This window comes from Orbicella faveolata, unplaced genomic scaffold (genome assembly GCF_042242905.1).
Source record: "Orbicella faveolata isolate gen_17 unplaced genomic scaffold, um_ofav_v1 contig_25, whole genome shotgun sequence".
Classification (NCBI taxonomy): domain Eukaryota; kingdom Metazoa; phylum Cnidaria; class Anthozoa; order Scleractinia; family Merulinidae; genus Orbicella; species Orbicella faveolata.
Window position 1 is genome coordinate 27,298,210 of NW_028301553.1, and position 22,358 is coordinate 27,320,567.

Sequence of the window (22,358 nt, forward strand, 5' to 3'; positions counted from 1 at the left end):
GCCTGGGTGAACCAGAAAAGGATATGTAACATTTTCCCATAATGTCACGCACGACGGAAAAATAACTATGACGATTTTGTTACATATCCCGAAGTGCTCAGCAACTGTATTGCATGGACTTCAGCCTGGGTGAACCAGAAAAGGATATGTAACATGTTCCTATAATGTCATGCACGACGGAAAAATAACTATGACGATTTTGTTACTTATCCCGAAGTATTCAGCAACTGTATTGCATGGACTTCAGCCTGGATGAACCAGAAAGGATATGTGACATGTTCGTATGATATGAACGAGCGAGGGAAAATGACGATTTTGTTGTTGTTTTTGTTTCCTATAGTGTCACGCATTACTGAAAAATAATGTGGTTTTTGTAAAATATCCTGTAGCACTCGGTAACGTAGAAATACTGCGAGGACATTTGCGTGGGAAAACCAGAGCGGATTTATAATGTGTGGCTACATGGTGATTTTACTATACATCTGGATTCGTCTTTCAGAAAACTAGTGTACCATGGACTTCAGTCTAGGGTCTAACCCACGAATGAAAATAGTGATTTAACATTTTAGTAGCTATCTAGACCCCATACAATCTAAAAGCATGACAATGGGTGTAAGTTATGATATAAATAGAATATTAATCGGAAGACTTAACTTGGTGCGTTTGACTTGTTGAGTTTTGAAGCTGTTGTCTTGATTCGATTCTCTGGGAGGTTGGTCACGGGCAGCGCAAGCTGAAAACACTTTCTGGTTCTCTCCGTCGTTCTTGGGTGAATGAATTCACGTATAAATCAATCGTGGCTGGCGATTTCGTTTGGTTTTCAACAACTGTTTTATGGTTTAAGCGAAAACCAATCCAAATGTATAGTCAGGGCAGCTCCTTTGTTTCCCTTCCCGTGAAAAGAAATCCCACGCGCCTTCTTTAACTCCTCAAGGCAAATTCGATTGGAAACTGGCTCAATTTCGCACAAATGCGTCAGAGAGACACCATATCTTCTAACTCAGAGGCACATCTCGTTTTGTGTCCGTTTTTAACGACCGATGACGGGTTCATTCGAAGTCGAAGTCTTTTTTTTATATATGACCGCGCAATATTCCCGCGTTATGAAAATTTATTTTAAAACATCAATTATGTGGCCAGATCATATCTGAAAATAACCAGGTTAATTTTGTACACAATCTCACTGAAAGCAATTATCGCTAACCACAATAGAACCGCAAAAGTCTTGCGATGACAGCAACCTGACAGATAAATGACATCACCCCATAGCAACCGGACCTGGCGAATTTTTGAGCTTCCGGTTAGCTCTGGCTCGTGATGAAGGGTTCCAGGGTCCCAGCGGCACATCCCCACTCAGAAATTCCCAAAGTACCCCTCCCCTCGGGAAAAAAGGCACAACTGATTTAAAGGACACGTAAAAATGTCAGTTTCCTCCTAATAGGCGTCTCAAACTTTGGAATCGTGTATTTCATGAAATATATTTTAGAAGCAAATTTTTGTATCACGGACTCTCACTATAATAGATTTTCCCAGAGGCACTTTGTTCCTACTCCCCCTACTGATTTTATAACTGATTTCTGTTCACCCAGGTGGTGGCAAAGTCGGGATTCCACTGCTCGTTTGAAATGCGAGTTGTACGCAGCTTGAAGAACATGTCTGTATGACAAGTCGCTCTCTCCCACTTACACGAATATCAACAGCAACAACCAAAAAACACCCAAAACGCATAAATCGACAATCCACGAAATGCAGGCTTTGCGTACCTACTTTATCCTCCCCCGTAAATAGTACGGTGCATAACAAGAGCGCGCGCTCATTTGCAGTGGCGAAGAACGCGGTTTAAAAAAAAAAGAAAAAAAGCGTTGAAATATATGTGAAATGCGAAAACGTGAAAATAAATCGAGGAGGAGTATTTTATTTCCCTGAACGTGCTCAGAGAAGGCTTAAAATTAGACACGGTTGGTTGCAAGGTCAAGATTTCTAAAGGTCTTTATGCGATCGATTTTTCACGGGACTAAAGTTGACTATTACTCCTGCCGCTCACGTGAATAACTGAGGCGCAATCAGCCGCAAAAGTGTGCTTTAACTACCTTTGTTTGCCCGATGAAGAATTAAACGAGGGAGAGTATTTCTTTGCTTCGCAGAGTCTTCGCAGATTCCACAATCTCCGGCGAACGTGTCGAGAGAAGGTGCCATACGGTCACACATGGCCGACCAGAGAGCAGCGTCACGCACTCCACGTCATCACTGCGTCCGAATTATGTCACGGATCAGTGATTTGAATTGTGATTTGCATAAAACTCTTCACGAATTCGAATAACTCAGTTTAAGATTGAAGTATGCTGGTTATACTTTTGCTGTTATCTCCGCTCCTCTTTCAAGCTCCATCTGTGGACTCCAAGGTATGTCACACCGATAACCATACCAAAGAAATTTTCTGTTCTTTTCAGCTAAAACTGCTCAAAGAAATGGCGTAATTGAAAGCGCTGAAACAAGTGACCGTTTTGAACAACTTGCCGTTTGACAGTACATAGGCATAATAGTGAACAAACCGGGGAAAAGGTTTTGAACTGTTACGATTCTTTGCATAAAATCAGGCTTGAAAAATAAATTGAACGTTACAAAAGTTATATAATTTTAAAAGATAGTAAAAACGACAGGAGACGACAAATCAAAGTTTGCCAACGCTGTTGCGATGTTTTGATAACCATGGCATTCCAACAGAAGGAACAAAGCAGTCATTGACTTATTCAAGAGCGGCGCGTGTTTTAACGGTTCACCATTTCGAGAAACAGTGATTTTTGAAGAATCGCGTTTTGTATAGACGAAAATCTTACTCCAGGCTTTTACCACCAACACCAAAAATTCCACAAATTTTTGTGTACGGTTTTACTCTAAAATTGTCGATTTAATCCTCATTTTCTTAGAAAAGTTATTGAAAAGGTTGAAAGGATCTGTTGTTCTGGTGAGAGTTTTATCCCTCAGGGACTCACAATGGCACTGAATAATCCCCGCACAAATATTTAGCTGGACTTTAAATTCTTTTTGTTTTACCGAGAATCTGAGCACGAATTTCAACTAGAAAAGGTTTTCTCTTCCTTCCGGCCAAGATTCGAATTCAACGGTTCAGATATTTCAACTTGATCAATTTTCAGATCTATGGGTTATTATAATTTTTTTTTTTTTTTTTTTTACTTGCAAGAGAAGCTGATTATTGCACACTTTTGCTTTATTGTTCTGGGCAGGTCTTAATTAAGTAAGCCCTTTCGTGTCTGATGTTTTATCTGCCAAATAATCGAGTCCGAAAATGCGGAAAAAACGTGACACTTATGACCAATATTTATACCTATGAAATCGTCGTCGACATATCTGGCGAGTTTGGTCTCGCCATGGTTCGTATTTTGGCGAGACATGGTTGACCCAAAAGACCCATACGCGTCTGATATGCCGCCGAAGCACACCAAAAACAGGTACGACATAAGTATTTACCACACCCAAATGTGATATCGTAGCCATATCAAGTCAGTGACGTCATTTCTCAGGATATCAGGACAGTAGGCACGGCTTCTGATTGGCTAATGGCGAATTACTACCAAGGATCTTTCAGTTGCGTTCTTCTTCGATTTAACATATTTCTAATCATTGTCTAATGGCAAAACAAAACATTTAAAACCTATAAAAGCATCGATTACGTAATAATGCTATCCCGGAAAGGTTTGTGGCATCCGGTACAATTTGAAATATGAAAACTATCTTTGAAAACATTTTGAATTCAACTTAACAGGAAAAAGAACAGCGGAATGCAAAGAAACCACTGGCTGATAAAACTTTTTTATCCCTGCGATCCTAAAAAAATATCGAAAATATATTGATCACCGGGCGGTTTAACCGCCCTTATTTCCCACTGACGAACACTGAAACTGTGTCAATAATACTTTTGTAACTTTTGATACTTAGCTGAACATTGATGTAGCGGAGAAAATCTTAATTGCAGTCAGTTTTCGAGATTAGGTATGCATTAACAGAAACCCAGCTCAGCCAATTTGTTATATTAGGTATAAATGTCGTATCCAAGAAACTTTCACTGGAAAAGTGGTCTTCTGGGAACTTTTTCCGTCGAGAAATAATTTTGAGAATCAAGTCAACTTCTGACCGGTTTTCTGGTTAACGATGGAGGGTAGAACAAAATGTTTACATGAGTTTAATTTTAAGAAGCACTTTCTTTTTTTTTCTTGTTTTTGCGCTTCACATTTCCTACGAGGAAGCAATTTTTGTGAGTTTTAACAAGTAAGCAGGTCGGAATTACTGCATTGTTTAATACTCATCTCTACCATATGTTTAATATCGCGGAAAAGTTGATAAAACGAAAAGTTAAAAACAACGCAACATACAGTTCAAAACAACCGAAATCAGGGCCGAGTAACCTTCTCAGTCTTCTTTATACAGTATACCATAAAAGAACTTCGTCTTCAGAGTAAAATTAAGGGGATTTTTTTTTTTCCTCCCAGGGAATATTTTACCGGTGTGATGCAATAAGCCGCAATGAACATCGAACCCCCGGCCGGGGATAAAAAACTTGCACAATAAGTAACATTTCGGGAATAATTTTCGCAAGACTGTAATACAACCGCTAGTAATGCGACGACTTTTCTAAACCGTCTCTCATTGTAAACTATAGCTAGCTGAGTCTGTTGTTGTCTCAAAGAGGAACAGAGGGCAATGAACAAATAATAGAGTTGTAACTGAACTATAGTAGACGGTGTTGACTTTGAAAAACCTTTGTAACAGAAATTCAGTCTGTAATAATCTTATATTGTTCAGTTTTTACGACACCAACATTTCAGATATTCGATTCTTTGAACAAACGTCCAGCTAAGTAAACAAATTAGTGTTAACTATAAAGCCCTTTTGTCAATCCAAATGGAAATTTCCTTTCTTTTCTTTTCCTTTTGTTTTCCATTCCTTTTGCGTCGTAACTGACCACTCACGGAGCCGAACGAACTGTAATTTTCGACAGCTTTGGATTGAAAGGGAGTCAACTTTATTCTAAACCCATTTTAAAGCACTGTCAATCAAAGTGTCAGACCAATCTGCTTGAGAATGGAAACGTAACAGCCACAGTTAACTCTTTTGTTTTCCGTTGTTATTTCGTTTTTCACACTCTCTTCCTCTCGTTAAAGTGACTTCACCTTGCTTGTTTACATCTTATTGTCCATGTTTGTATTGTTGCCTGTAACAAAAAAAACTTACTGTGGACAGATCTTTTAGTAGAAGTGTGATACAACACAAAATAAGAATAATTAGTTGAAGGTTTCTGTTTAAATATAAACTAAGTTGTTCTTTTGGACCGTAACTGTCCTGTGCTGGTGAGCGAGATGAAGCTGTTTCCGGATACGGTAGAATGGAGCTAATTTTATTTAACCCGTAATAAGTCAACTATCCTATCCACAAATATACCTCGGAATTGATATTGCTCTCGGTCTGTTGTATTGCTTAGCTGTAAACGAAGTGGTTGAAGAACCATTTTTCAAATGTCAAGTGATGCCATTGCAAGGGAAACAATCAAATATCGTGACGTCACGAGGATTTAAGCCAATCATAGACCACGACGCTTTTCCGCCGCGCGTTGAGCGAAACAACAATGTTTAAAAGCACCGTTCAAGCCCTCACCGTCATATTTTGCTCTCACACAAGTATCAATAACAATGGTTTCCATAGTCTTCATTATCTTCGTCACCGTTCACATGTCGTGTTCGTTTTCAGACCCAATGGTGAGTAAATTTGGGCAATACGCTCGTCTCTTTCGATTAACTTAAATACATTATCATTTCTGATGGTTTAGGTTGGGTTTGTGACAGAAAATTCTCCTTTATTTATGACAAGTTTCAGACTTTCGCTCCTAAGCTGAATAAATAGTATTTAAAAGACTCGAGGGTGAGTACAATCCCATTCTAACCGAAGAGCAGTAGTTTACGATTTCGACTTTCAGGCAAAATTGTCATTCTTCGTTTATCTCAACTATTTTCCTTTTAATAACATAATGCGGATTTAAACCCTTCCCTGATTGTTTGAAAACTTCTTATCTCTTCTACAGCCCGTAGAAAGCCAACATGTAACTTCCACAATCGGAAGCAAAAATGAAATTGCATCACAGCTGAATACAAAGTATCGAGAAGTTTTTCTCACATACAATATTAGATGTACTAAATAGCATTTGAAAGTTTTAGTCAAAAAAAAAAAAATTAACCCCTATTACTGACTTAAACAGTTACGATATCCGACTTTCGTGCGTCGTGTTGCCGGTACATTGTTTGTTTTTCTCGGAAGGTAAATCTTGCCTAATTTTTCACTGATAGGTTGGGAAGCTTGATACATTTTTAATTAAAATTTCAAGTTCCATACACATTAAGCGGTGCATTGTTTGTTTTTGGAAATGTAAAATACAATTTACAATTATTTGCCGTTTTATCGTCACGTAGCAATGAAGGATTGTAAAGAAACATTGAATTTTAATTCAAAATATCTATACAAGCATTGTCGTAAGTGTATGTTTCGGCAAGAGATTGAAAGATGCGAAATATTTTCCAGATATTATTATTTATTCTCGTCGAGAATACGCCACGTTCGATATATGGCGCCGACGCTTTCGGGTCAAAATTGCAAATTTTTAAAGTTTCTTTTGTCCTTCAGTTCCCAAAAGAGACTTGCATACAAAGAAAACACCACCAAATGTAGAGGTTTATCCTGAAGACCTCGGAGCCATGCTAGAATGATGATATATCGAATGTGGCCTATGGAACAAACTCTAGAATTGCACAGGTCGATTAGGCCGCCCACCGCCCCCTCCCCCCCCCCCCCAAAAAAAAACTCTAATGCCTCTAGCTAGTTCCTGTTTATATACCAGTGTTCAAATGTTGTGCGTCGCTTTTGGGTGGAGATATCGATCACTGTAGTCTTGTCATAAACAGAAATCTCGCAGAAACCTTTCTAAGTCAAATGATTGCGTACAAAAAAAGAAGAATTATTCAAACGATGCAAATTGGCAACAATTCAAACAACGAAATGTTTCTCTACTATTAAAGTTGGTTAAGTTGTATTTAGATCACTCGCGGCTTTGGAAATCCCAGGAGAGTCTAAAAATTGTCAATCTTATGATGCGGACTTTTACACCACAAGCGGCTCCACGTGCATTTTATACATGGTCCACGAAGACATCCACGCAAAGCGCGTTCTTCTATTATCCGCGCGCAGAAGAACTAGGTAACAAAAAATTACACAAAAAAATATCTTGAGATGGATTACCTAAGGCATAAGGCCTATATGGGAGATGAACTCTGTTACCCTTCCACCCCTTTTTGATGATATCCAGCACAGCAGGGCTCAGTAGTCATGTTTACTTTATTTGCTCTTTGAGGACTTTGTCGCCCAAAGCAGCTTTATTGGTAGACTTTCTAAAAGTCCTTTCCAATAATATTTCCATTGTTAGTTTCGAGCTCGCACCAGCGAGAGATTGCCCTCCTGACTTCGTCGCGCGAAGATTCCCCTCTCTCTTCGCTCGAGGAAGATAAGTATAAGTCAAGGATTAAGAAAAGGTTGACTTTTGGCAAATCTACTTCATTGGTGTCTGAACTCGCAAACGACTCTATTCAGGCAAACCTATGAATCGCATTAAAATTCGGAGTTAGCTTTGACCGATATCTTAAGAGAACTTTTCTTGGAAGGTTGATTGTTAAATTTTAGATTAGATAGATCAGTTGTGTCAGTGTTATCTTGACACCAAGCATTGTCCGAAATTGATGACTTCCCGTTTTTTTAATTCACCTGCGATCGTTAATTTCTAATTCGATCTAAGTGCGAACATTATTTACCAAGTTTCAACGATGAACGTGCATTTTTGAGCCATAAATCAAGTTCGAACGTATTTTTTATTTACCCCTAGACAACAAAAAAGGTGGGGCTCATTTCGCTGATTACACTATGACGTTACCTTACTTTCCGTTGACGGAGGCGGTATTATTGAACTTTCAATGTTTGACGGTTAGCAACTACATTTACCACAATTTTACACGGTTTAGATTCCATTTATGCACCAGGACGTTCTTTCCAATCCACCTTGCACGGCTTTCTCCCAGGCCTTCAGAGACAATCGATTTCGTTGACGTATCCGAGACAGATGGCCCGGATAACACTTTTCGCCCACCTGACCACGTGACCCGAAAACGATTGACCGCGGCAATTTATCAAACACTCGAGACAATGTTTCATCGGGATATCCAAACACCGAGAAGAAAGCTAAAAATACGACGCGCAACGGAGTATTTTTGACGAAATTCAAGGTGTTTGGATAGCCAATGAAACATTATCTCGAGTGTTTGATATATCTTCTCAATCGAAACAAAAACTAAGGAGTAAAGGGAGAAGTAAAATCGTCAAAATCTATGCTAATTAAGACCGGGTATCGAGGAGCGAAATCGCAAGAAACAACAAGCAGATAACCTTGAAGATTCGTCCAGTCGTCCTCCATTTATGACTGATAAAAAGAATCCCACTGGCCTTCATTATTCTTAAGTTATTATCATTGTCTTAGTTCAGGTTTCTAAGAACTTAACTAATCAAGGGTTTTCATATATTCATTATTCTATAATTGAGAATTCCAGAATTCATATTTAGGCACTAATCCGTCAAATAGATTTGCGAAATTACCGGTATCCCTTTCAGCAATGAAAATTTCTCTCAAATTTAAGTATAAATCTGCTAGCGTTCTATAACGAATGCCGTTCTCTGATTGGCTACGCTACTATCTATTCTGTTGTAGATAGTGAGTGGTGTAGCAGTGTGAGCTTGTCAACAAGACGGCCGCTTCTTCGCGTTTTCGAATTAGAAGTGCCTGTGAAGAGGATTTAGATAAAGTTTGAAGGACTAGTAGAAATATACTAAAACAATTAGATTATTCGCTCTCGATTTCTAAGAATGATAGGAATCGGGTGCGAATAATCTAATGGTTGAATAGCACATTTATCAACAGGCTCTGCCGAGAGGCCTTGCAGTATTTCTTGAGAAGATGGAAATTCCACGAGACGAATTTATGAGGAGATACCAGGCTTATAAAGCAGGCGCCTCCCCTATATCTGTAATACGGCATGACGCATCGACTAGCTCTCAGACCTCCAGTGACGTGCCGGAGCATTCTGGAGGAGTTAACACTACAGAACGTAAGTATGTTAGCTAGACAGATGGCTACGGATACCTTTTTCTTTTTTCGCGTGGGCACTAGACGCCGCTCTCTTGTGGTACATAATTCTCGTATTAACAGTGTTTCCATTACCGCGGGGAGGGGGGTACTCAGTAAATCTTTGGGTGGGGGTGTGCGGCTGGGACACTGGAACCCTTACGCTATACTAGACCACGATCAGCTTGATTTTGCAATCCTATTCCAAACTAGCCAGCCACCAAAAACCCCTATCCTATCCGAGACTAACCATTTTCCATGACGAAACTTTATCACTATCGTAGTCTACCATATGCTAAACTAATATTTCAGGGTCTCTTCCGAGTTTCCTGGGTAAAGAACCCTGTTCTTGAAATTATACCCTATTCTAGAGCAAATCTGTCTAATTTCTCTACCCTTTCCCAGACTAAACTGCCTAAAACCCATACCCGTCACAGCGGCACATACCTAAAAAGCTTATATATGGAATTAATCCCCTGCCCTCGGCCTTTATTCTACAAAGTAAGTCGGATTGTCCATTTCAAAAGTCCCGTTTAATGTTGTGACCAGTAGAGGTTGGCCGATCAGCAACGGCGGAACCGTAAAAGCGTGACACATTTGAGTGAGTGCTTTATCTGTTCGGCCTTTCTGTCACGCAGTCGCCATTTGTTTTTTTTTTTCAACGTTAAGTTTAGGTTAATTAACTCGTTAAATAACTCGTTACCAGTACCTCACTTTAAGTTTGAACTGATAGCGGGTTTTGGTGCTAACTGTTTCTTTTACAGTAAATAACCTACCGGTCATACCGGAAGACGCCACCTGTAAACCAAGACCAGCAATCATTGAGTTACCCAGGGTATTTGGTACTTCCCTATATCCCAGCTTCGTCATCCTTTATCGTTGCGGTGGAAGTTGCTCGTTGCAGGACGCCCAACACTGCGCTGTCACGGCGCAAGACGCCATCAATGTTGAAGTTTTGGAAATAATCTACAAACAGTGGGATTTTAAGAGTATGAAGTTGTATAGCCACACCCAATGCAGTTGCGATTGTATCCAGACAGCCAGTGATTGCGATCCGCAGATACAGATTTGGAACGCAGACCATTGTAAATGCAACTGCATTGAGGATGGATCGCAGTGTGACGGAGCAACTCAAAGCTGGGATATCAAGACTTGTGCCTGCAAGTGTGACACAGCTCCACAGATCTGCGCTCACAACAAAGAGTGGGATGCTGAAAACTGCGGCTGTCATTGCAAAAAGATACTCCAGGACAAATGCAAGGCAAATAACCAAAACATCGACATAAATACTTGTCAGTGCCTTGATGTAAACGTACTGTAACGTTTTGCGCGACTTCATTTGTGTCACGCAACGTCACTTGACGGAAGGATTTTACGGCAGTATGACGTAGTCACGCAAGGACCGCACTTTCAGAAATTTAACTTACATAAGGGGCTTAGGAAAAGAAAAAACAAATAGGCATATTGTAGTAAAAGACATTTAATTTTCATGTGAAAGTTTCGTACAAATGACAAAATTGTGACAATTTAACAAAGTATATTTTCCGCTCTACAACTACAAACAAATTAAATGATAAGAAAATTTCATGATGACCGGTTTTGTTGACTGCAAATTGAGATGAAACCGGAACTGGGCCGTTGACAATGCAATAATTTCTTACACAAACAGCTAGCCATCCGCCATGTTTGTTTTCAAGTCTATGCAAGTTGCGCTGGTGATTTGTGAGGTGGGGGAGAGGGAGGGGGGAGGAGCAAACAAGATAAAATCGACAAATTCCTGATACGTTTTTTGTAGCTATGATAATTATGCTTTCTGTATTGCATATGGAAGCCCCGGGGGGGAACTCCCATACAAAAACGACAGGGGTACTCGTCGGAAATCCTTAAGAGGTAAGCGTCGTGGGCGTGGCTTGAATTTTTTTTTTCGCTCATAAAAGGTAGCAATTCTAAAACAACACATTATCTCCCAACAGGTACGACGAGGACCTCTGTCCTTCTTATATGGAAGTCCCCCCCCCCCCCGGGAAGGAAGCATGCTTTTTAGGCCATTTTGGTGGTTTTATAAAAGACACAAGACTGGTGGTCAAGATGTCGGGTATCTATATATTCCAAACCAACGATCACTCCGTAGTTGACACAAAGGGAGTTTTCCATTCAATCAAAAATTCCGAAACTTTCCAAAACGAGGACAACTGGTGCTGAGAAAAGATGTTGCATTTTTTTCGAAATCTGAACCATTCGACCGAAAATTCTGGAAATTGGAGGAAAATTACATGGAACGGAAATTCCCGGGAAGAAATTTTCGAAAATTTACATGGTTATTGTTCGTGCTGTCTTCCTTTTTCCTAACCCCAATACACAGGTTAACCGCAAGCTTCCACAGCTAGCTTAGGCTAATCGTTGTGCTATTTAAGGCTACCCAGAGAGCTTTTAGGCTTACCGAAATGCCAGCTAGGCTAACCGAACCTTTCATCACATGCTTATCGCTACAACTAAACTACGTGGTATAATTTATCATCAGGTGTCCATCTTACGTAGGTCGATCCTAATTTTACTTTACCTATTCATAACGTGTTTCTCAAATACTGGGGCGGATCTGAGGGGTTGGTTAGGGGGGTTCTGTTGAAACCCCTAAATTAAAAGAAATGGGATATTATAACACGCTTACGTGACCTCAGAATGCCGGACTTCCCATTTCCAAGGACCTCAATTTTAAAAATTTTCCGGGGGAGAATGCCACCGGAACCCCTTCTCTGAATTCCTGTATCCGCCCCAGAAATATGATTCTGGCAGAGATGCTTGACTATTGGGACGAGCTGATTTTCCAAAAACGGTCTTCTTTCCAGAGTTTCACTTTGCCCCCTCCCTTCCCCCTTCCGCTGACCTTATGGCTAAATAGCATTATAACTCGAAAACCATCATGGCCACCATATTCACCTAAGTCGAATCTAGCAATACCAACGTCAGCTGCTTAAGGCAATCGTCGGCCGAATCTGATTAATAGCATGGCGCGGAACCTTGTCGAAAAAAATTAGGCCCGAGGCCTTCTCGATCGTTTCCACCGGGACTTGAAACATATGTAGCGGTGTCTTCTCGTTGATTGGTTGGTTAGGCAGTATGTAGGACTGGAACGAAAAGACATGTAAACACGTGATCAGTGTGTGCTTGACATATGATCAACATGTGCATTACCACAAGTGGCATAAGTCCAAGAAACGATAAATTTACCGGCTGGGATGTTATGTTACACAGGGGGCTGGTAAAAAGTCATCCTCGGCGACCCAGGGGCAGCTAGTCGGGACGACATTTTCGGGCGGATGTTTAGATCAGCGGGAATTCAAACGCTTCTGTAACTGGTTCGGTAAGAAAAAGTGCTCAGGAGCTCTCCCGCTCTTGTTACAAACTTTCGCCCGAAAATATCGCGTCGTCCCGACTAGCTTTCCTTGGTCTCCGAGTTTGATGAAACGTCCAGTGCTCATAAAGTTTAATGTGAAGTAGGACTTGAAAGTGATGTACACGTTACTGCTATGTAAATTTACTACGTAAATATCCGCATAGACGTCAGATCTGGGGAAAAGAGTCTACGTGTCTTGCAAACCTGGTGGGTACTCTCCAAGATTTCAGACCAAAATATGATTGTCGATACTCCATTTCAGACTTTACGCAAAATCGATACCCTATTGCAGATCACTAGAATTGCTGCATTTCCCTGATACGTGATCTCAGCTAATCACGAATTTGCATACAGATTTGAGAAGAGCTTCAAATTCCGCGATGTTTACGGCACAAAAATAAGTTTCATCTACACTTCAATCCCAATTCCATGGTTGAGTGAAAACCACGATCCACTGCAGACTAAAATGGTCAAAATACTACGCGTACGGTGGAAAGGTGTGGGAAGGTGTCGTGAAATACCGTCGAGTAAATAACGGCTTTTCCGCATTCTGATTGGATGTCTTTTCTATGGCATGCATGATATAAAGGGAAACACCTCCCCCGGGGGCTTCAGACAAGATCATCCCAGTGCATAAGCCTTAACAAAGACCTACTTTATTGTTACTTATTTCCCGAGACTTACGACCCGTCTAAAAAAGGTTTTCGCCAAAATTAACTACGCGAAATTTAATATTCTGCTATATAATTCTTTGATCAGCGCGCTACATTGCCAAGAGGGGAGAAAGCAGGAGTTGCTGGGGTAATAAAGGCCGGATGAGTCAGCTCTTTCCCCCTCCCCCACCACTCCCCAGCTGTAAGCGCAAATAGTTGGTATCATGTACTCTGTATAACTATATATAGCTATATGGTTTTGTTCAGTGTTATTTGAAACTATTGCTTTGGAAGATAAAAATCAGTTCTGACAATTCTGAGACTAACTGTTTGATACTAGTAATGAAGATCGGTGTTTTGACAATTTTCACGAAATTTAGTTCCTGTTAACGTATTTTTTTTCGGCAATTTACGAGATTTAAGTCCCGCGAAATATGCCTCTTTCATTTTCACGAAATTAAGTTCCCGCGAAAATAAATAACAGTGAGGTACTGTGTAACGCCACAATAGCACAGAGCGTTAATTCTCGATGGCATTATGAACTCGGGAATTTTCACCGACTTGTCACAGAAGAGAGACCAACCTGCAGTTCTAACTGGTCATTCCTTGTCTCGCCCAGGATCACTTTGAAGTAATGTGTGGGAACAGCTATGCGATTCTGCCCAATCAACTAAGATGTAACAATGCAAACAAAGAAAATGGAGCATTAGTAATTACAATATAGATAGGACCCTGCACGCGCTCTGATTGGTCAAAAACCCATGTTTCATCAGAGTATACGAAAACATAGAAAAAGCGTGTTTTATTGTTTTTCGCCCCATTACCTCTAGTCAACATCTTTGTTAGAGACGGCGAAAAACATTTCTTTTCGAAGAAATTTGTGGTGGAGTTCTCTGCGAAGCAGCAGAAAGTTTTGAAGACGAGGCACGTAGCACTTAACTGGTGTTAAATTCCGTCAGTTTGTCCATCTTTGTACCACTCGCGGCGTGTAAAATCTATATCATAAAGGAGCTAAAGCCGTGAAATGTAGAAAAGAGAAATGTAGAAATGTTCTTGAGAAATGTAGAAAACACGAGCCGCACATTTCCCTTGTGTTCTCAAATGCGTCGTGTTTTATCACAGTGTAATACACGGCTTAGACTTCTTTATTTGTTAAATAAATGCACACATACACAAGCGACTAGAAAACTGTTATCAGTAGAGTTAGAGAGTGAAGTTAGGAGAGTTCAATGTAATCATCTTCACATTGAAACGCATCGAAGCAAGTAGTTCCTTAAGGTTATTTCGGAATTTGGATTTAATTAGTAATTTCACAATGTAGGATGGAATTCCAGACTGAGACGCCAATTCTTGTAAAGGATTTTCTCATCTTCTCCGTTCTTGAAAATTTCACAAAGAAGCCGACGTATTCTGGTATATAGTTAGGTGCTGTACACAAAAACAAGTAAAAGTAGGGGGGACAGGGTCAGTTTCCTTTTTTCTCCTCACAAAATAGCTCAAAAAGCAGAGTGGATTGTTCAGCCATTACCGATCACAAGTTGAGCATATTCGGCTGTGTTTCAAACGATTCACTTTTTCCTTTCTACTCGCGTAAAAAACAAAACGCTACAATAGCCGATAGTAATTTTTATTAAGACTAACCTTATATTTCACATAAAGTTGATTGTCAGCTTCCAGTCTGTGGAGAAACAGCATAAGTTAACAAAAATTGACCATGATAGTGGTGCCTTCCGAACAGGCATAATGCAGTCGAACCTCTCCACAATGGTCACCTTGGGGACAGAGAAAAGTGGCTGTTATAGAGAGCTGGCTGTTATGTGGGGAGGTGGGGAGGTAAGGGTGTAAATGTGACAACTGTTTTTTCAGGGCGTGCAACATTTTTATTTTAAAAAAATGCTTGTTGTAGAATAAAAATAAGTAACACGATCCAATTAAATATATCAACAAAACAGAAACCAAACAGCAACAGAGACCAACGACGTGCTAATCTAGAGGACGAGCAAAAATCGCAGAAGGACAAAAAGCCGGGAGGGCAAGCAAAAAAAAAAAAAAAACCGAGAGAAGTCTCCTCCCCACCAAACACCAACAAAAAGATAAACTAGAGTAAAGTAGTCAAAGTGTATCACCTGTTCGAGCGACTACAATGTCAGTCGACTCGTAAGTTCGTTAGCTTGTCTGTTTGCAAACTTCGATGTCAACATGTTGTCGGTGACGTGATACGATATGTGTTCCGTTGTTAACGTTATTAGATCATTGGAAATTTGTTGGCGAGGGGACTTCGCTTGCTGGCTAGTTCGTTGGTGGCGAGACTTCCTGGTGCAAGGTGACCAGCCCCAATATGGAAGGAAATGCGGAAGAGGACTTAGTGTTTTTTTTTTTTTCTGTTTTTCTTTTTTCGACTTACTTTGGTAAGAAGAGAGGACCAGTGATAACATAAACATTCTTGTATAACTTCGTCAGATGGCGTGAATACTTTTCAAGGTGTTCCCAAGCATCACGGTTAAATCCTGAACCTGCCTTAAGAAAAGAAATTTGTGTCAAAAATTAAACACCTTTTAAAAAGACTAAATGATATGAGGTACATTAATTGATGATTTATCAGGTGTATTCCTTGAGATAAATAGTTTTTAGGACTCAGATTACTGTCAATAATAATGAAATGGCACACGCAGAGATAAAATCTGAAAATACATGTGCAGCCAAGATGGTGCAGTGATGAGAGCCCTTGCCTTCCGCCAATGTGGCCCAGGTTTGAATCCAGGAGTGCCCCATGTGGGTTGAGTTTGTTGTTGGTTCTTGCCTTGCTCCAAGTTCTTTTCTCTGGGAAAACCATGGTAACTTAATGGAACTGGAAACTATGTTGCATATAGCTATGCATTACTCTGTCATGGTATACAACGTAACATCTCACAAGTCACTTGTATTTTGCCAGTATACACAGGAACTTTTAGGTGAGTTTGTTTATACCAAGAAAATACAAGTGACAAGTGGGATATTTCATGGTATACCATGAGAGAGAGTTGTATAACTGTTTTATACCACGCCATAGAAAAATACAGTGATGAACACACAATCAATGCGCCATAAGCACGGCGCATGATGGGAAGGTTGTATGTAATACCGTCAAATATACAACGGCTTTCCTGTATTCTGATTGGCTGTGTTTCCTATGGCATGGTATAAAATGTATATCGCAAAGCTGAACCAACATCACAGTTTTGATTTCCTTAGTTTTAACTTGATGAATTTGTAGATGTTGGGTTCAACAGGCATCTCATTGCTGACACAACATTGCTGATGATTTATCTTTGCTCACCAACTTGTGGACTCATGTTACTCAGGAAGAACGTGGCACACATCGAGTTCTGGGAAGACCTGTGATTGGCTGCTGCAGCAAGATGTCCCCTATCATATCCACTCTTCCTGAAAACACCCACAACCAAATTTAGCACAATTAATGTTCACTCTAAAAATACAACAGTACTATTTACCTAATTACCACAAACCTGTAGTCGTCATTTGTTGTCGCAAACAAGGGATGAACTGACGGATCACCCACAAACTCACAACGCCCTCTGTCAAGATCTCTGTTGTACACATTTACAGCTGTCAAGTGCTGAAAAAAAGGTGTATGAAAACAACATTGCTTAGAGGTGTAACTTGGGTTTGCCCAGCAACACAACTCAAAATATTAACCATGTTTTCAGGGATTTCATTTCATTTTCAGCGGGAGGGCAACTGGTTTTCACAGGCAGGCAAACCTTTTTGAACTGAGATGGTCAAAACCAGGGGGGCAAAATTGTCCACAGAGCTGGTCAATTTGCCCAAATACGTGGCCCTTATGAAACCCCCGTGTTTTAATTCACACCCTTAATTTTAATTACTGCTACTGCCAGGTTAACCAGGTTAACCTGGTTAAGATAACCAGGTTAAACTAATTATACTGTTCTGTATAGGGGCACATAAAAGATTATTAAGAAAAGTCAATAATCCTAAGGTGTATGTGATTTCTGTTATTTGTTATGGTATATTACATCACTCAGTAAAAGTATATTTTGGTCTGTCATACCGGCTTTCTGCTTTCTTACCAAATAAAACTTACGGCTTACGTCATCAGCTGTTGGTTAGAAGGTTTGGGTTCAAATGGAATTTTAAAACCAGTTTGATTTGTGTGTGTGTTTCTTTGCCCAATATTGTTAGCAGAATGAAAAAAAAGTGGATAATACCATGTTATCTTCTTGATTAATCAAATGCCCCCAACAATAATTTCAAACTTGGTCTTGTGAACCCAGCATTTATTTGACAGCAACAGTTTATTTAAGCCTTGTGTTCATTACACAAAGAAAATTATTCATTAGCCATACCTATAATCGGTGACAAAAGTGTTGAGACATTTCACTTCTTCAGAGTACTTTTCCATTGCTTTGATTGTAATTCTGCCCAGTTTGCCCCCCTCACCACCCCCTAATCAATGTTGTTATGCAGAACTCAGATCCTGTTGATAACTTAAAACAACATTGAAAGGGGGAGTGGGGGAAGAGTTGAGTACCCCACAATATTGATAATAATCATGAATTTCAAATTTGTCTGACAATGCAATGTTGGAACCATCTCGACTACTTTTGTCGCGATTGTAGCTCTATCTCATTATACCATGAATAAAGTAATGCTTGATGGGGGTATTTACAACTATGCCTTGGAGATCAATCAAACGCGACGTTTATTTGGGGACTAGCAGTGTTGAATCAGAAAAAATATAGTAACAAACTGACATCAGAAAAATCAAACCAAAAATAACTATTTACTCATGTACGTGTGAATCAAAATCTTTTAATAGAAAAACAATAATTATAAACAATTATTGTTTATAGGACCACCAGAAGTATCATGAACAATGGCTAACATGGAAAGAAATTTGATTAGCGAAAACATTACCTCCGCTACCCAGTTTGCGAGTCTTAGACGGCGGTTGTATGAAAGAACATAATCATCCTTGGCCTTGACATTATCAAAACCTATGGAAGATTAACATTTTATAGAAAAATTAATCTATAAACTGGAGACAGACAACTGGTACTAGGTTTGGAGTTTTTCCTACAACTGTGGTAACAGTAATCAGTCATGAAGTAATAATATATGTTAAATAATAAAATCTTTATTTACCCACAGGGTTCATTTTACAGAGCCACGAAAATTAACAAAGAAAATTATAATAAAAAACTTTTTGGAGCAAAAACCAAAGCAATCACTTTAGCCAATCACAAGGGACACATGCACAGATAATACAAAACTCGAACTTAATGCATGTAGCTGATGTGAAGTCGCATAGTTAGGCAAAACTATTAATTACTTTTCAACACTCAAGGAAAAACCACTCTAATACGACTACCTATAGGAGTAAAATGCTTGCACTATAATTACTGCTGCTGATCATCTTTTGAACGCAATAATCCATTGCAAAGATAATGGAAATCTCAAGGTCCTGGAAGAGGGTGTCAAAAGCCAACATTTCTACAACAAAATATGAAGCTGAACTGTTGAGAGTTTCCATAGGGGAGGGGTAGTTCAAACCAATAACCTTCCACACAAGGGGTATGTGGACACTTTCTACAACAACAAAGTGACAATACAAGATTTCAAAGGAACAGTTTTTACTTGAGTGCCCAACATATTTCCATGTGCTTTGGTCTTGTGTTACTTCTCATTGGTAGAAGAATCTTGCACCACTTACTCATCCCAAAAGCAATATTATTGTGACGTGATAGCATACATTTCGTGATACTTCACACTGGCTACATGTATTTACCTTCAGGGTTTTTTTTTTCACTATTTTGTCCTCATAGGAGGGAGCTGAATAGGTTTTCAGATCAACAGATTTGGCCTTAAAAAGCGCACAGATTGTGGATTTTTGTGGTAAATCAGGCCGATTCGCAGATTCTGAAAACACAGTGGATCGTGGATCAGCTGTGAATTTTGGGGCGGATTCCAGATTCTGCCTGTCTTGATGTTTGGATCTTGGGTCCTCAATGAAATTTGGATTATAAATCTTTCTTCAGCCTTGGTCAGTATGTTAATGAACTTGTCCAAATTATTTCTTTTTTCGAAGAAAGCTCATTTAAACTCAGGTGTGAGACTGTTATAATAATTGGAATTGTACTGTGTTATAGTCATCAAGCATGCTGCATTCTTTACTATTTGTGCGAAACTAACGATGGCATTCATATTTACCAGTTTACATTTGAACTTTTACACTTCTGTTTTCAGATGTGGTTGTGGTTTCGGATTTGAACAAAAATATTGGCAGATCGATGGATTTGGTGAAAAAAAGGCATGGATCGACGGATTTGCATACCCCTATTCACCCCCCCCCCCCCCACCCCCTCTTATAGTCACTGTGATTATCCAGAGTGATTACTTTGACTTTGATTTTGGTTTTACAACACTCAGTCAAAAACCTCCCTATCTCACCAACAATTTAATTGACACTCTTTGGTGATCAATGAATAAAAATTTCTCATATAAATATTAATTATTATATTTCAACTACCAGGAAATCCAAATCTCATTATTTCTGACAATCTGGATCCTGGACCATCAACAACATCTTGTTTTGGTTTTGCATGCACTGCAGAAAGTACACCGTGTTGAAGCCTCTTTCTGTGAAACAAAATAAAAATTATTAACTATACAACCGTGGCCAGATTTATCCAACACAGTTGTTTGTTTATAATTATTTTAAATCTGTTCCTTATCAGTGTTGGGCCTAGTTTTGAATGCATGCCTTAAATCGCTACTCTGAAAGTGTCGTTCTTTTGTAAACAAAAGCTGCGCGTCTGCTTAAAAGTGAAAATAATTGATATTGAAAGCCACCATGCTTAATGAATTGCATCTCAGAACGCGGCACTTCTGGGTGACAAAAACTGCATTGAATTGCGTGACACAAGTCACCTGTGTTACAAATTAATCATTAACTATGACCTCGATATAACGAACATTTTGGTCGTTTCCCCTCAAATTTGTTATATCAAGGTTTTCAATATAACGAACCCTCAATTTAACAAACAAATTTGGCCGGTCCCCAGCGACTTTGTTCAATCGAGGTTCCACTGTAATCGGTTTACATATATTGATGTGTTGTGATTCTGTTAGCTTTGATTTCATTAAACCTGCTACAACCATGGCCAGATTTATCCAACACGGCTGTTTGTTTATATTTTAAATCTGTTCCTTATCAGAAAGTACATAACCGTGAATGCAAGCTCAGCTCACGCAATGTTGGGCCTTGTTTTGAATGCATGCCTTGATATAAAAATTATCAACTATAAATTTTATAGTTGAGACTTTTAAATTAACGGTAGTGCACTGACACCTTACACAAAATGATGGTCCTTAGAACACAGTTGAAACCTGTTATACAATGACTTCCTTACCATAGGAACCAGAAAAAAGTATCTGTTTATTAGAAAAAGTGTTCACTTAGTGGAGGTTTAAACACTGCTAGTGGGTGTTTGTATGTGGCTGGGTCCACAACAAAGTGTTTCCATTGGCAAGTGAAGTCAACTACGTATTTAAAAAATGGATAACTCTCAGACAAAGGGAACTTTGAAGTTGCAAGGGGAAAGCTACAGCTGTCATGATAACTCGTACTCAGCAAGGCTTTCACCAGTGTTGCTAGGCAACAGCATTTTTTACCTGGTCTGCAGTTACACATTAGCAGACAAGGTAACAAATGCTGATGGTAGACTAGGTACAAGATGCAGACTGAGAATAAACCCAGGGAATAAAGTGCAGTTTTTGTATGATAGAGAAATGTGTGACACATTTCTTACCAATTCTAAAACAACACATTGGGCGCGATCCATTCAACCAAAATTTTACGGGTTGAGGTTCAAAAATTTCCTGGTGTCAAATGGATTGGGACAGGTCTGGAGGGTCTCCTCCCATTCCACTCCGAAAATGAGTTTCACACTCATTTAAAATGGAGGATCACTATTGGTCATGTTAGAGCTAGATGACGAATTTGACGTTGATATCAATGATGTTGTGTGAGCTGTTTCATGCTTAGTAATTTAACCAGTATAACGGGTTATTTTGAGCAGACCATTCCCGGATATTTGCCACATGAGTTCAAACACCACTTTTGAATGACGGAAAGAACATTCCAAATTCTCTCGGGAAATAAATTGTCTTTAAGAGCCGTTAACAGCCAAAACATACATTGGTTTGCGAAGCAGCTACAGACCTGTTGTCACTGCTCATGGATGTTCGAGTAACACTAATAAATCTGCTGTTGACAATCCGTAAAAGCTGCAATGATAAGTGTTTTCCTCCATGTTGTAGTGTACAAGGAAAATACCAAACAGGGAGGTGGTCCACCTCAAAAGGTAGACCAATTGTTAAAACTTTTCCGGTTGGACCAAACCAATCCATTTAGTTTTAGACCAAAATTTAGAATTTTGTTCGAATGAATCGTGCCCATTGTATATCAAGGCATATTTTCTTTTTGTTCAATACCCTAAAAGGTACCGCAAAAGCTCATGCTGTGGACCTTTCGAGGCTGAACGCCCTAAGAGGTACCAAAACTGCCGTTTTAACCCCCTAAAGGTACGACAAGCACCCCCGTTCTTTTCATATGGGAGCACCCCCCCCCCCCCTTCTCATTGTGTTAAGCCTGCAAAATTATATTATTATATTAAAAAAAACTGTTTCTGAAAAAAACATTATTTTAAAGAAAACAAGGGTTGCATTTCAATTGACAACAGTATGCAAAGTTAACTGAAGTTGAAATTTTGACCAGTAACGAAATAATTTTCATGTGTGGTACAAACTTAATTTGTACCACGCAAGAAATGACTGAAAAAATAAGTGATCGATATTTCCACAAATTATGAAAAAGCGCATGGCGAAGCTTTTTACCTTTCAAAGAGAACTCCAAGAGTTCCTCCAATCCCAACAGCTACGACTGAAACCACAGGTACGGCTAGACGATGCATTGACGTTCTCAAAAATTCAACAAAATGCTTTGCTTTCATCTTCGCTTGATCCGTCCATTCCGTCTAGACCTATGAATCCGCAGTCAGTC

General features: G+C 39.5%; 2 protein-coding genes across 5 annotated transcripts; one reads left to right on the forward strand and one right to left on the reverse strand.

Annotated features, from left to right (window-relative positions):
- The first annotated feature begins 2,269 nt into the window (after positions 1–2,269).
- LOC110043598 (uncharacterized) lies at positions 2,270–10,819 on the forward strand. 4 transcript variants are annotated; one of them, XM_089293498.1, is made up of 3 exons: positions 2,270–2,402; positions 9,026–9,212; positions 9,994–10,819. In XM_089293498.1, exons 1-3 carry the CDS (start codon positions 2,340–2,342, stop codon positions 10,548–10,550), a joined length of 807 nt encoding a protein of 268 aa, XP_089149624.1. In that variant the 5' UTR covers positions 2,270–2,339; the 3' UTR covers positions 10,551–10,819. The 4 variants fall into 4 exon arrangements, with proteins under 4 accessions (XP_089149624.1, XP_089149623.1, XP_020604728.1 ...); XM_089293497.1 differs by having other exon boundaries at positions 2,286–2,402; positions 9,011–9,212; XM_020749069.2 differs by lacking the exon at positions 2,270–2,402 and adding an exon at positions 3,630–5,771 and having other exon boundaries at positions 9,011–9,212.
- LOC110043597 (endonuclease G, mitochondrial-like) lies at positions 10,694–22,345 on the reverse strand. The gene is made up of 9 exons (XM_089293496.1): positions 22,193–22,345; positions 19,824–19,933; positions 18,212–18,291; positions 16,783–16,892; positions 16,593–16,699; positions 15,681–15,789; positions 14,918–14,954; positions 13,860–13,946; positions 10,694–12,354 (listed from the first exon to the last, which is right to left on the reverse strand). Exons 1-9 carry the CDS (start codon positions 22,306–22,308, stop codon positions 12,193–12,195), a joined length of 918 nt encoding a protein of 305 aa, XP_089149622.1. The 5' UTR covers positions 22,309–22,345; the 3' UTR covers positions 10,694–12,192.
- Positions 22,346–22,358: the final 13 nt, after the last annotated feature.